The 12,608-nt window shown below is 37.6% G+C and overlaps 1 protein-coding gene across 1 annotated transcript in view; it reads right to left on the reverse strand.

Annotated features, from left to right (window-relative positions):
* EYS (eyes shut homolog) overlaps positions 1 to 12,608 on the reverse strand; it is a 674,079-nt gene that overhangs the window by 25,362 nt on the left and 636,109 nt on the right. Inside the window, exons 43-45 of the mRNA XM_056488606.1 lie at positions 12,247 to 12,413; positions 11,904 to 12,048; positions 5,830 to 6,004 (exon numbers count right to left, since the gene is read on the reverse strand). Coding sequence (XP_056344581.1) covers positions 5,830 to 6,004; positions 11,904 to 12,048; positions 12,247 to 12,413 — 487 coding nt within the window. The remainder of the gene's footprint in view (positions 1 to 5,829; positions 6,005 to 11,903; positions 12,049 to 12,246; positions 12,414 to 12,608) is intronic.

Genomic DNA, 12,608 nt, shown 5'->3' on the forward strand with positions numbered 1-12,608 from the left:
GAGGACAGGACCTTGTAAAAGCAAAAGCACCTCAATTCATCAAAGTCAGCATCAGAACACTTTCTGACTCAGCTATAAATGTTATGCTTTGATGCATGAAAGTTACTGAGGAGGGGAAGTATTTAACTTCCCTTTACATGTAACTGATTTAACTCCCTGAGTGCAAACAGCAGTGCCATGAGGGAGGCTGCTGGAGCTGCTGCTCTTGGGCATCATACATGAGGGCTCTTCCCTTTTCCCTGGCTTGTGTCTGCATGTCTCCTTAAACTTCTTTTAATTCTTGTCTTTTATGACGTAACAGAAGTCAGGTTTAAAATTAATTGAAAATTACAGAGCTGAACATGTTTGCTGGCCTACAGTGGCAATGATCTATCACCAAATGAAGCCTATTTAACACACCTAAGCAAGCTGGACTGGTGCTGAGAAGTTAGAGGCAAAATTTCCTAATCATTACAGAGAATGAAGAGGCAGTGTTTCAAATACCTTCCATCATGTGGCCTGCCATGCTGGTCTAGTTTTCTCTATATCTTCCTGATTTTTGTTGCTTTTTTTTCCAGACCAGGAGAGCTCAATAGCTTGCACTAGTGACTTGACTATCAGGGATTTAAATAATCCATTCAGAATCACAAAATACCTCAAGTTTTAAGGGACTCATAGGGATCTTTGAGTCCAAGTCCTTCCTCCTTGCAGAACTACCTAAAAGTAAATTGTAGGACTGAGAGCATGATCTAGGTGATTCTTGTATTTTTTTACATATAAGAGGTGAGATTCATTCTGAGATCAAGACAGTCAATTTTATGTTCCATCAGGGTCCCAGTTGGTTCCAGTTGCCCTAGGTGTAAGAGAGAGGCAGCTGTTGGCAGGGAGACAAGTTTCTGACAGAGACCTGACAGAATGCTCAAGTTTAGGTGATGGGATGCTCGAGTAGCTGCCTGAGCTCATCTACTAATCCATCAGTGGTGATCCAGTGGAAACAGCCATGGGAAATGGAGCACCATCCATCCCATAAAACAACATGACCCTAATGAGAAAGTCCTGCCTTCAGTTGCCTCAACACAGGCTGATGATGTCTGCCTTCTGATCCATGGTGTGTCAGAGATGTGTGAGCCTGCAGGTAAGACAGAAGAGCTGCAGACTCGTGCTCCTCTGGAGTGCTCCTTTCCTGTGCTCCTGTGAAAGGCAGAAAAGCATCCCAGGACCTGTGCCATTAGAATGCCAGTGTTTAGACAGCTGGAAAGGCCTGGATCTCCATTGACTCTAATAGGATACTGCACTTTAGCTCACATGGAGACACTCTAAATTTATCTATCTTAGGTGACAATGTCACTGCAAGATGACATTTCCTATTCTCAGGCTTTTTGAAGAACATGGTTTAAATTAATCCTGTATTTGAGATACCAATGTCTGAGAAGAAACTGCCAAAATGCCTTTTTTTTTTTCTTTTCTAAAGCATATTTTTAGGTGGGAAAGGATAGAAAAGCTTTCAAATACAACTTTGATAGTGTGTCTGAAAACTAACTGTACAATCTTCAATCACCTGGTTTTGCAAAGGAATCTTAATAGAATGTTAATCTTAATACTTCAGAGTAGGCACTGGGCAAAGTCAACCAGTACAGGAAACAAAAGAAACTCACTTTAAATTTTGGAAATTCAAATACCATTTCAAGTTCTGAAATATTTCTATTTAGGAAGCTCAAGGGTGGCTTAATTTAATGGCCTTTTCTTTCTTGCTTCTTGTAAAATGCTTAAAAGTGTCATGCAGTATTCATAGAATGGCTTATTCAGGTTCAAAGTCCCTTACCAAAGCCAAGATTAGTTCTCAAACAAATAAAACAATTTCTACATAAGCAATGATGACAAGTGTATGTCACTGTTGATTATGAACCAAAACCCAAAACTTTTTATCAAAATTCAGGCAACATTAAAACTAGTAATGAAAAGTAATCTTACATATAAAATATGTAGGAAATGTGTCTGTGTGTACAAAAAATCCTGATCAAACTAGATGTTTTTCTTGAACTTTATAGGGAAGTAACTAAAAATCCTGAAGGATTTGTGAACTATTGGAAAGATTACTTAGATCCAAAATTAAAGAGAAAACCATTCTTCCACTAAATATAGAGAATATATTATATAAATTGTTGTTCTCAATGCTAACAAATATGGGATTTTCCATTCTTATGCAATTGTGGTGTCAAATCAAATAAGTAATCTCATAGCAGAAAAGGAGTTGTTCAGATCTGCACATTCTGACACCAGAATTTAGGATTCTATGTAAGATGGGTGTACCCAATGGAGATCAGAAGCTTAATTAATTTATCAGATTAGTTAGACCTGAGATTAGGCAGATGTTTAGTGACATCTGAAACTCCCTAAGGTATCTTGTCTGACCCCCAAACACTTCTACAGGAGAAACTGAAACATTTCTCAACCTCATATAAGTCTCTCAGATAGTGGAGGACATCTCAAATTCATATTGGCATGTATTGGCCTCATCAGGCTGCCCACTCCACTGGAGTTTTCTGGATACAGTTCTTGAATTTGTTTTGAGTGGAAAGATGCTGAGCAAGGAAGGAAATTTCTAAGGAAGGGTGGTTGTAAATTCATGCAGTGGAAAACCAGAGCATTAACAAAAATCAGTCTATCTTCAAGCTAGGAGGTAAAGATGGAGCCTGAAGAAAACAAGATTGGAAGAGAATTATCTGTATTTAAACAAAGAGAACCATAGAATGATGCACAGGTATCCTATTAAATAAGCTAAAGTGGATGAAAAATTTTGCATAGCAAATTCACCCCCCAAAACAGAAACTTGTATTTTAAACCATGACAATTAAACAGCTAAATATCTTTTCCCTTGCAGAGTATGAAAATCCTTGTGTTACATATTGATCCTGTCCTTGCACTGCAAATTCATTTTAATTGATCTGGCCTAATAATGAGACTACAGAAGCCCCTTTTATGGGCCACCCCACACATATGGGGTATGATTTAATTTGTGAAACCTGAGTGGCTGTTGCTCTTTGAAAACTACAGAGTACTGAGAAATACACATGAGGTTTGGAGATATGACAGAAAACTTACTCAAGGCCCAAACTCTTCTGAAGCAGCAGCTGATGGCCAAACATCTGCCCAGGGGTGTCTGAAGTGACAGTACATGCTCACATTTAGCAGACTGAATCCTCTCCATTTTGTTTGATGTTCTGTTCAAACAGCACTCAAAATACACTTTTTTCGTACTTCATCAACAAGAAGTAGCCACAACATCTCGCAGATAATCTTGTTATATTGTTTCTATTTTCTATGATTTTGTGTCATAAATAAAATAATAGGGGATATTATTGTCCCTTGAAAATTATATTCTTCATTTTATTATTCAAGTAGTTCCCCTTTGTTCTGTTAAAACACAGCAGTTGTGCTTTGTTGCTGGCCAGAATGTAAAGATTAATGCTGCATATTTCTGTTTCTATTTAAATCAAAGCATTATCCCTATAGCAACTGAATCTACAGCTTAACAGCACTGCACACTTTCTGGTAGCGTGGTGAAAGCAAGACATAAAAATAGCTCAAAACAGCAACCAAAACCTCTGGAGAGATCTCATTTCAGCAGAGAAAATATTTGAACACAAATCCAGTTCCCTCAAGGACTCTGCTCTTCAAAGGAACACAGATGATTTGAAAATAGAAAGAATTTCCCTCTGAGAAAATACATTGAGACAGTATTGACAGCTACTGTACTTTGACAGAAATTATATGTAAGCTACATTCATGCCTCTTTGCAATGCTTCACTTTTTCTGTGGGAGGAAAAAGTGACCATTACTGGTATAAGCATGCTCATATACCTAGTGTGTGAAGACCTAGCTGTCCTGAAATATGGGGACAGGAATAGAATTCAGTAGAAGGTCACTATAATTAAATGCAAACAAAAACCCCAGAAAAACTAAATTATGTCCTCTCCTCCTCCTTTCCCCCAGTGCCCCAGAAATTTTAGATTAATCCCTAAACTAATCTGGAATACAAATTGTAATGATGAAAAAGAACTTTGCATATAATACCAAGCTTGCTATGTTTTGCTGTCACCAGCTGCCATTCTAGCCTGCCACCTGCTTTCCAAATGTGCTCAAATGTGGTTCACCTTATAGACATGAAGGTGACAGCACAGCTGAGTAAATTGCTGAAGCAAGGATTTAGGTGGGTGGATGTGAGTGGGATGTTTCAGCCCACATTTAAGATGTTTTTTTTGTCTTGCAATTTTGGTTTGTATCACCTCTAATATGCTCATAAGGGGAAAGATGACCATTATCCTTTCTTGTTCCTCAGGAAGATCAAATGTGAAGGGTTTAACAGCTCTGGGAGGAACCTGTGAAGTGCAGCAGTTGTGACATGCAGCAGTGCAACAATTGAAAAGCAATTCCAAACCATGTTTTTAAAGTGTTTCTTTCATTACTGTATTTAAGAGAATATAAATACACTCATAAGAGGAATGGGGAGCAATCTGTGCGCTAATCTTGGGGTCAATTTTCCAAGTATCAGTACAGTTTACTAGCTTTAGAAGCTGGTTTTTTGTACCAATTTTCTTACAGGTGAAGATTTGTGTCAAAGGCAGCAAAACCAATTACCATATAATTCTCTCTCCAATACAGAGTTAGTAGATTGTTTTTAGTTTGACAGATATGCAAATGTTTTTCTTTGTAGCACACAGGACAGGTTTTTGTTGTTTTATGAAGCATCACACAGAGGCTCCACAGTGCAAAGCCTTTTTTCTCTTTCAAATCTGTCTTGCTGTCTGCAATGTTTTCAGTCAGTATCTTAACAAGTTTTAAATCAGCACTTTTCTCTCTTTAAAAAAATTATGCAAATATGTGGAAATAAATGAACACATGTGAAAGCACATAAGGAGAAGCAAGCATAATTAATCTTGGCAGATACTTTTAAAATAAAAAATACTCGTCAGCAAAGGTTTTACAGCTGCATTACAAAGTGTTTGAAAACAAAATTTATTACAATGGAAGTGTTGACACTCAACAGCAATTTGGTACTGCAAATGCACTTCCTCCTTCTGTGCCTACAGCCTGGGCACTCAGCTCCACTGACTCTGAGAGACAAGGCATGAGAGACCAGAGCCTCACCTTTTGGGTTACCTCTCATGGCTACCCCCTCTCATCCCTTAGATCAGCAGGTGAGCAGCTTGGAGATGAATTGACAGACTTCAAAAAATGCTTGGAGCTCCTATGGGTTTAAACTGGCTCAGAAATTGCTAATGTTGGGCAGTTGGTGGTTTATTCCATAAGGGGTTTTTTAATGGAAAAGAACAATTTCCAGGAAACAGAACTCACCTATTTTCACCCCATCAGCCACATTGGGACATTAATACAGTCAAGCTCTCCTCTTTGCTACTTCTTCTCTGCTATCCCAGCTTAGTTTAAAAAAAAAAGGTCACACATCTAATTCCCATGCATTTCTTAGTAAGTCTGGATGCCAGTGACTTCAGTGGAGCAGAACCAGCCCATGGAGTTTCTTAAAAAAAATTCCCAAGTAATGGACCTCACATAATTTTAATATTAATGTGTTTGTCTAACTGAATGAACTTCCATTTTCTTCCTTCCTTCCTTCCTTCCTTCCTTCCTTCCTTCCTTCCTTCCTTCCTTCCTTCCTTCCTTCCTTCCTTCCTTCCTTCCTTCCTTCCTTTCCTTCCTTTCCTTCCTTCCTTTCTCCCCCCTTCCTCATTCTGTTATAAACACAATAAATGACCACAGTTATTAGATTAGTCTAGAGAAAGTCTATACTGTGTCAAAACATATATATGTATATAGACACACACATATACTTACTAAACAGTAGAGCCAGTTTCTACACACTTTCCACCATTTCTGCACTTTATTAAACTGCATGGGGAATCTTTACATTGTCCAACACTGCGACCAGAATTGGGGTGTCCTTCTGGAGTTCCTGGTGATTTAAACGCTTGATTAAGGCTGCTGCGAACTTGAACATCAAAAATGCAACCTCAAAAGTAGAAAGGAAGGAAAAAAGAAAGAAATTAGGTTTAGAACAGATAGCAAAAGTCAAAACAAAGTGAAAAACAGAACAGCATCAACCCTCAGTGAATGGGTTCCTCCAGAATATCTTCAGTGAATGGGCAACCACAGAGATAAAGGTAGGCCAGCTACATTCTATTCAGGCAAATGAATGTGGATGATCAGAAATCCTTCATTTAATGGGGGGTAAAACAAAAGAAATAATTTCTTAAGGAATAGACAGAATATAAAGTCAGTGACTAGGGGCAATTTTGTGTTTACTCATTCATGCTCTTACATGAATGTGTCTGTATCAGATATAAACAGTCACAAATCCCAAAAAATATAACCCCCCCCCCAAAACAAAAACCAAACAAACAAAGCCCCAAAACCTAAGGAGAAAAGAGAACAGACAGCAAGAAATCTGCATAATATAAAATATAATATAATCCAGATGCCACCAAATAATATAATGCAAGCAAGGAAATGTGGATTTGAATTTCCATAGGCTCAAAAGGACCCTTCAGGTAGTGACTCAAATTCTTCCTTTCTCAAGTGAATGCTTCAGTCCTTGGTACATGCAGATCATGTCACACATGATGTTTTAAGGTTTTCGTAGACTGCTCCTTCAGGCCCTTAATCTCAGAAAATAATTTTAAAATTAACATATACTTGTAAGATAATCACTTCTGGACCTGTTACTTGGTCCTGCAGCCAAATGACTTGACATGGTCACAATTTTATTATCAAACTTTTATTACTTTCCAGAACTGTACAGCTGCATGCAGACTACCACTGGGAAATGATCCAAAGATTATGCCAAGTCCCTAAACTCACCAAAGAAAGGAAAACAATAATTGTCACAGACAAAATATTGGCAGGAAATATTGTATTAATTTATTTGTAAAGGTGATTGAATACCAGTGCCTGGATCTATGCTCTGGTTTCCTTTTAATTTCATAATACATTGGTATCCCAAGTGAAAGGAGGAGCTAAAGCTTCAGAGTGAAGCAGAAATGTTCCCTGCTTGCTGCTTCCCAGCAGCTCCTGCTTAGCCTGGGAGCTTTCTGGGGACTGCCCCTTTGGAAAGTCTGCCCTTCCTGATGGTGTCACAGGATGGTCAGCCTTTTGGTCAGGCTGAAGTCACCAGTATTTCTGGATCATGTTTATGGATCCCTGTGCTTATTTCCATACTGCAAAACTGAACATGATGCCATCATCATGGATCAAATCATCAGTGACCTTTCAAAATATATCCCAGCATGCAAGTGATGTATAGTCACATTTAAAGGTAGCCTTAAACATTTCTGAAATGTCATCTAGACCTATACATAAGTATATATACAACTTCAAACTAAAAATCAGGTTTTAAACAACATTAAATTAATACACATAATAGTAAATATAGTAAATAGTAATATATTAGTAAATATATTTGAAAATGCTCAGACCTTTCTCAACCTGATTTATAAAATTTAGTTAAAACATAGTGAATTCCCACAGTGCCTGAAATCACAAGAAGGGCTGGTATTCAGCAGTGCATACCAGAGGCTCTCTGCTTAATATGAGAAGAAGGGAAAGGATATGATATGGAGATTGCAAGTAATCATTCAACTAATCATTACACTGCTTTTAAAAGCATCACTTAATATGAGCTTTTGCATGATTCACTGAAATCACAAAAGACTTGTATCTGAAAGACCCAATGAATGTACAATGCGATTTTTTAATAGTTACATATTTTTTTGGAACAAAATATAAGTAATATCTAGAGCAAAATAACAATTTTAGCCACAGTTTCATGATGTTATTGAAAGTAGCTTTCTTAGGCTGTTTCCATATTTCGCACATTTTGTGTCTATATTGACACAGAACTGTTAATTCAGAAACTCATAATAAGTAATTTTAAAATAACCTAGTTTTATGATTATTTGCAATCTTTGTATTATTGCTTCTCTGCTTTTTACAGGGTTGTTTTTTTAGGCCTCCTGATGCTTGGTAAATCCTAACTAATGTTTCATCTCTTTATCAGCAGCAGAGAAAGCATGTTCTGTTCTCCTGGGTCTTGCTGGAGTGCTAAGCAAAAGCAGCCCAGAGCTCTGTGTAAACAATGGAAAGCACAGTGAGTCCCCAAGGACTTTAAGGTCATCATGGAAAATAAACTGGCATTTGTGTTGGTGACTAGTTCAAGTGCACCAACCACAGGCTTACTGTGCCATCTAGGTCAGGAACAGTTCTTGAGCACTGGTAAACAAAGCATGTGATAAATACAAGGGTGTTTTGGCCCAGCTTTCTAAGTTCAACTGAAACTTTTATTTAATGAGTCAGAGCAGCAATTTGAGCCTGTTGTAAAAAGCACTATACAACCTTCTGCAGAGGTGTCAGCTGATGAATGTGCCTTCTTTCTGACCTGAATTTCCTTTGCTCTGCCAGTCCTGGGCCCCTTTTAATGAGAGACTGCCAACTCTTCTGAATAATGGAGAGGTTTCCTGACACAGCCAAGTTTGCAAGAAGAACTCAAAGTTCCCTGCTTTGTGAGTTAGACTTGGCTGATTCTGAACATCTGAGTTTTATGCAAGTAAACTGAAATCAGACACCAACACTGTACACTCACAGATGGTATACTACCTTTTTGTTTGCAGTCTTTTGAATTGTGACTTCTTAGACCACATTTAGGCTTTTCTATTATTAACCTGTTTTGCCATCAATTTATTTTATAGCTTTCACCTCAGTCAAGCAGTGCTCATAAACCACTAAAGAGCCACTAACAATGGATTAAATAAACTTGAGGGATTCTCATAAAATATATGACTTCACTGTTCAGCTTTACTTTTTCTTTATTTTTTCTGAGATATCCTTATCACACAAAGGTTTTTTTTTTTTCCATAATTTCTTGCTAGGATCCCTTACCCACTTGTAAACATGTGGTGCTAATTTGAAAAAAAAGTACACAAAGCAGGCATTTTGAAGATATACTAAAAATGCAGCAAGAGAACTGACAGAAAATGATATACTGATATAATATTTTCTATCTGAATGTAGTACTGAATTCACAGATTTCTTGCATCCTACCTATCCTTTAATGCTTTACTTTTCCCGTTTTTTTTGCTGTTTGTGAGTAGTGAAGTGTTGGGGTGTTAGTCTAAAAGATGTCCCCCACAGTGACTACTCAGGACTTTTTGAAGCTGTGACCCAAACACCCAGAGGGCCTGTATGAATCATACAGCACTGACTAAAAGCTAGTTCAGAGCTCACTTTCCTTCTGTGACATCTATGGTGCAGGACCATAAAGATAAATAGTCTTAACCCTGGCAGCTTGTAAAGTATTTTAGCTTATTATGAACTTAAACTTCAACTGAAAGGCTGTATTTGTATCTATCTGGAACTCAGCTGTGTTCTGGGTTTACTCTATTTTCAAAAAGTGACTGCAGCACCTGTAATTTTATTTACTTTCCAAAATCTTTTCTGTGAAGAGGTGGCTCTTTCAGCATGAAAGAAGTTCTTCAACAGCTCAGCTTGTGGTAAGGGTTTCTTTAGCCTATTTACTCCTCCTTTTAATATTATTTGATATCAAACAACAGATTACTTCTACAGCCATGCTTCATTCTGTTTAGGAACATGACCACAGCAGCACAGAGTTGCTCCTCTGCTCCTCACTTATTTCTAGATGCAAGCCCTGCCTCTCCATCAATTGCATTGATGGTTAGAGACTGAATCCTGCAGTCATGGTAGCACATGAAACATCAGAACTCTCCCTCTTTTGTCCCTGACACCAGATTTCTCTCTGCCTCTTTCAGAGATGGAAGGGCTGGAAATTCAGCTGTAACTTCCAGGTTTTTCCAAATAATTCTCTGTTTCATTTTGTGTAGGGGGGTCATAGTGCTGAGCTGTACAGACCTTTGAGCATATGCCAGTTGGTTTTAAACTCCCATTTCAGATTGCCCATTAATGATCAGGCTGAGTCTTCTTGGCCACAAGACTTTCAGCTAACTAAACTTCACATTTTACTTTTTAGAGCATCTGCAGTATGCTCAGAAAACTCTCAAGGTCCCTTAATTACACTGTTATAGGAAATGAAACAAAGCTGAACACTAAGTAAACCATCCATTTAGAAAAATCTCCTGTAAGCTCTCAAGGAACCCCAAATTCAGATGAAGTGCAAAGAGCCTTGAAGTCCAAATGAACATGGCTGCTTCATCTGAGCTCTACCTTTACAAGTTTCTTCAGCTTCTCATAGGAAGTGAATGAAATTTTGTAAATTGCTTACTGTACCATCAAACATCCTTCAGCCTTTCAAAAGAATCTGTAGGTGCTGATTCACACAATTCCTAAATTAAAAATTCCACAACTTTTAATTATTAAATGACAATTTATTAAAAACATTTGTTTTCAGTTTCCTCCTCTGTGGAAATTACTTGAACAAGTGCTAAAGGCATGCAGGTCAGGGAGGAAATGGTCTGAAACTGTAGCTGTGCAGAGTAAAAAAATCCTAAATTATTACACACTGACACTGGGGACATTTAGTCTGCACCAGTAAGGCTAGTAGTCTCAATGTTTCTTCATCCAGTAGTGATTTCTTACAAAGGAGAGGTACATTCTGGTATTAGAAGCAAAATGGTTTTAATAAATCATGTCTTTAGAAGGAGCCAACAGCAGAGTGCCAGAAGTCTGAGTGGTTTAATCAACTATGTCCTAGATAAATTTATCTTGGTTGTCACTTCCAGAGTTTCTGTGAGATCCCTGCAGCTGCAGATTGGCTCAAATAAAATAGCTCACAATTTTCTTCTCTGTTACTAGTATTGCAGTTCCCACTCTGGGAAAAAAATCAATGGAGGTTTATTTCTGATCCTGAAGATCCTGAGAACTGAAAATGGGGAGATTCTGAGCTAGAAGGAAAAATGAGATGCTGGCTATGTAAGAAAACATCAGAGAAAATTGGTCATAACAAAGTGTATATTCCTTGAAAGTCACTATGGTCTGGAGAACAGAGACAAGCTGCTGCTGGGAACAGGAGCATGGAATGAATTAGCAAATATAATAGACTTTATACTGCAAATGATAGGGAGAAACAGAAAACTGTTTATGTGCTACATGTCTGCCAAAATTTTGTAGTAATACTTCTTTTTAAAGAGCGTGAAAAATCAATAAATAGTATGGTAACTAAAAGTAAATGCACTTTGTGGTTTTTTTAAAGATTATTCACACTGAGTTTGTAGAAATTTGGTCATTACAATACATTTGGAACATGAGGAACCTGGAAAACTCAAAATATTTGTGGTCACAGTAAAGCACCAGAGATTCCTGTTGGTCACTCCTAACGTTAGCATGTGTATAAAAAAGCCAAAAGTACTTCACAGATATTGACTCTATTAAATAATCACACAGACATTATGTCTTATGCCAGTTTGCAAGCTGCTAAGAGCTAGGAAAGGCATAACTATATAATCCATACTTCCTGAAAAGACAAACAGATGAGATGTTAATTCTTGTGACATTCTGAGTGAGAAGTTGACTATATGATATAAAATTGAATTTGAGGAAATTTCAGGGTAAGAACGAAAAGTGAGGCAATGGCTGGAAACAAAGCAGTTAGGTGGTCTTAATGGAAATGCAGTGTTTAAGAAAATGAGTTTTATTGCTATGCTTGTCTTTCATAATGCACCCTTAGTTTCATAACTGAGACTTCAAACTCTTTTTAACTACTGCAAAATGTTTTCTTTTCATTTCTTAGTTATCACAGTGAAATAATGAAAAAGCCACGGGAAATTCAGCCAAGGAGATTCTAGTTTGTTTCCTGATAAGACAGAGACTGTTTCAGTTGCCCATGAAAGAAAGATATACAGTCTGATGCATGGATTAAAAGGAATTGAAAATGGTGTAATCTTTACCTTGAAAGCCATTCTTAAATCTGGGTCCCTTTGGCAGGAGCTCTGGAGTATACTCACGATAGCCTCCTAAATAAAACTGACTGAAGACATTGAGCCCAACCAGCCTCCCAGGAGAAGTGACAGTTTTATTCTTCTGATCATCCACCTTTCAATGAAACATTAATACTTGTTACAACAAGGGGATTTGCCTTTATTTAGGAATTCCTAGTGAAGAAAATCCTCCCAGCTCTATAGGCAAGCACAAAAAAAATATTAAATTTTCCATGTAAAATGTGAAAAAACACAGAGAACACTTTCATCTAAAAGCCATCCTTCTAGCCTCCTAAAGGAGTTACTTTTTTACCTTCAGCCAGCCTTTCTGGAGATTTCTGCCCAGGTGGATGACATGAACATTGAGTGTCAGATCGAGTGGTTTGCTGATGATTGTTGCTGTGCCAGAACCTAGATTGTAGCTATATACCACTCTCCCCTTACGGAGGCCTAACTCCAAGAAATCATCTCCATTCAGACCTGAAAAGATAAAAAAAAAAGGATAACTACTTATTCCAGGATTAATGAACACCAGTGTTTAAAATATACTCCAAAGCCACTGAGAAATTAGCAGTTTAGCAAAATTTTAGCCAGGAAGCTTAGGAGTTTACTATATACTTCAAATATTCTCTGTTTGACTTGTAAATATATTTCCAGGATTCTTGTGGATTTAAA

The sequence above is a fragment of the Oenanthe melanoleuca genome, chromosome 3, assembly GCF_029582105.1.
Source record: "Oenanthe melanoleuca isolate GR-GAL-2019-014 chromosome 3, OMel1.0, whole genome shotgun sequence".
In the NCBI taxonomy this organism is placed as follows: domain Eukaryota; kingdom Metazoa; phylum Chordata; class Aves; order Passeriformes; family Muscicapidae; genus Oenanthe; species Oenanthe melanoleuca.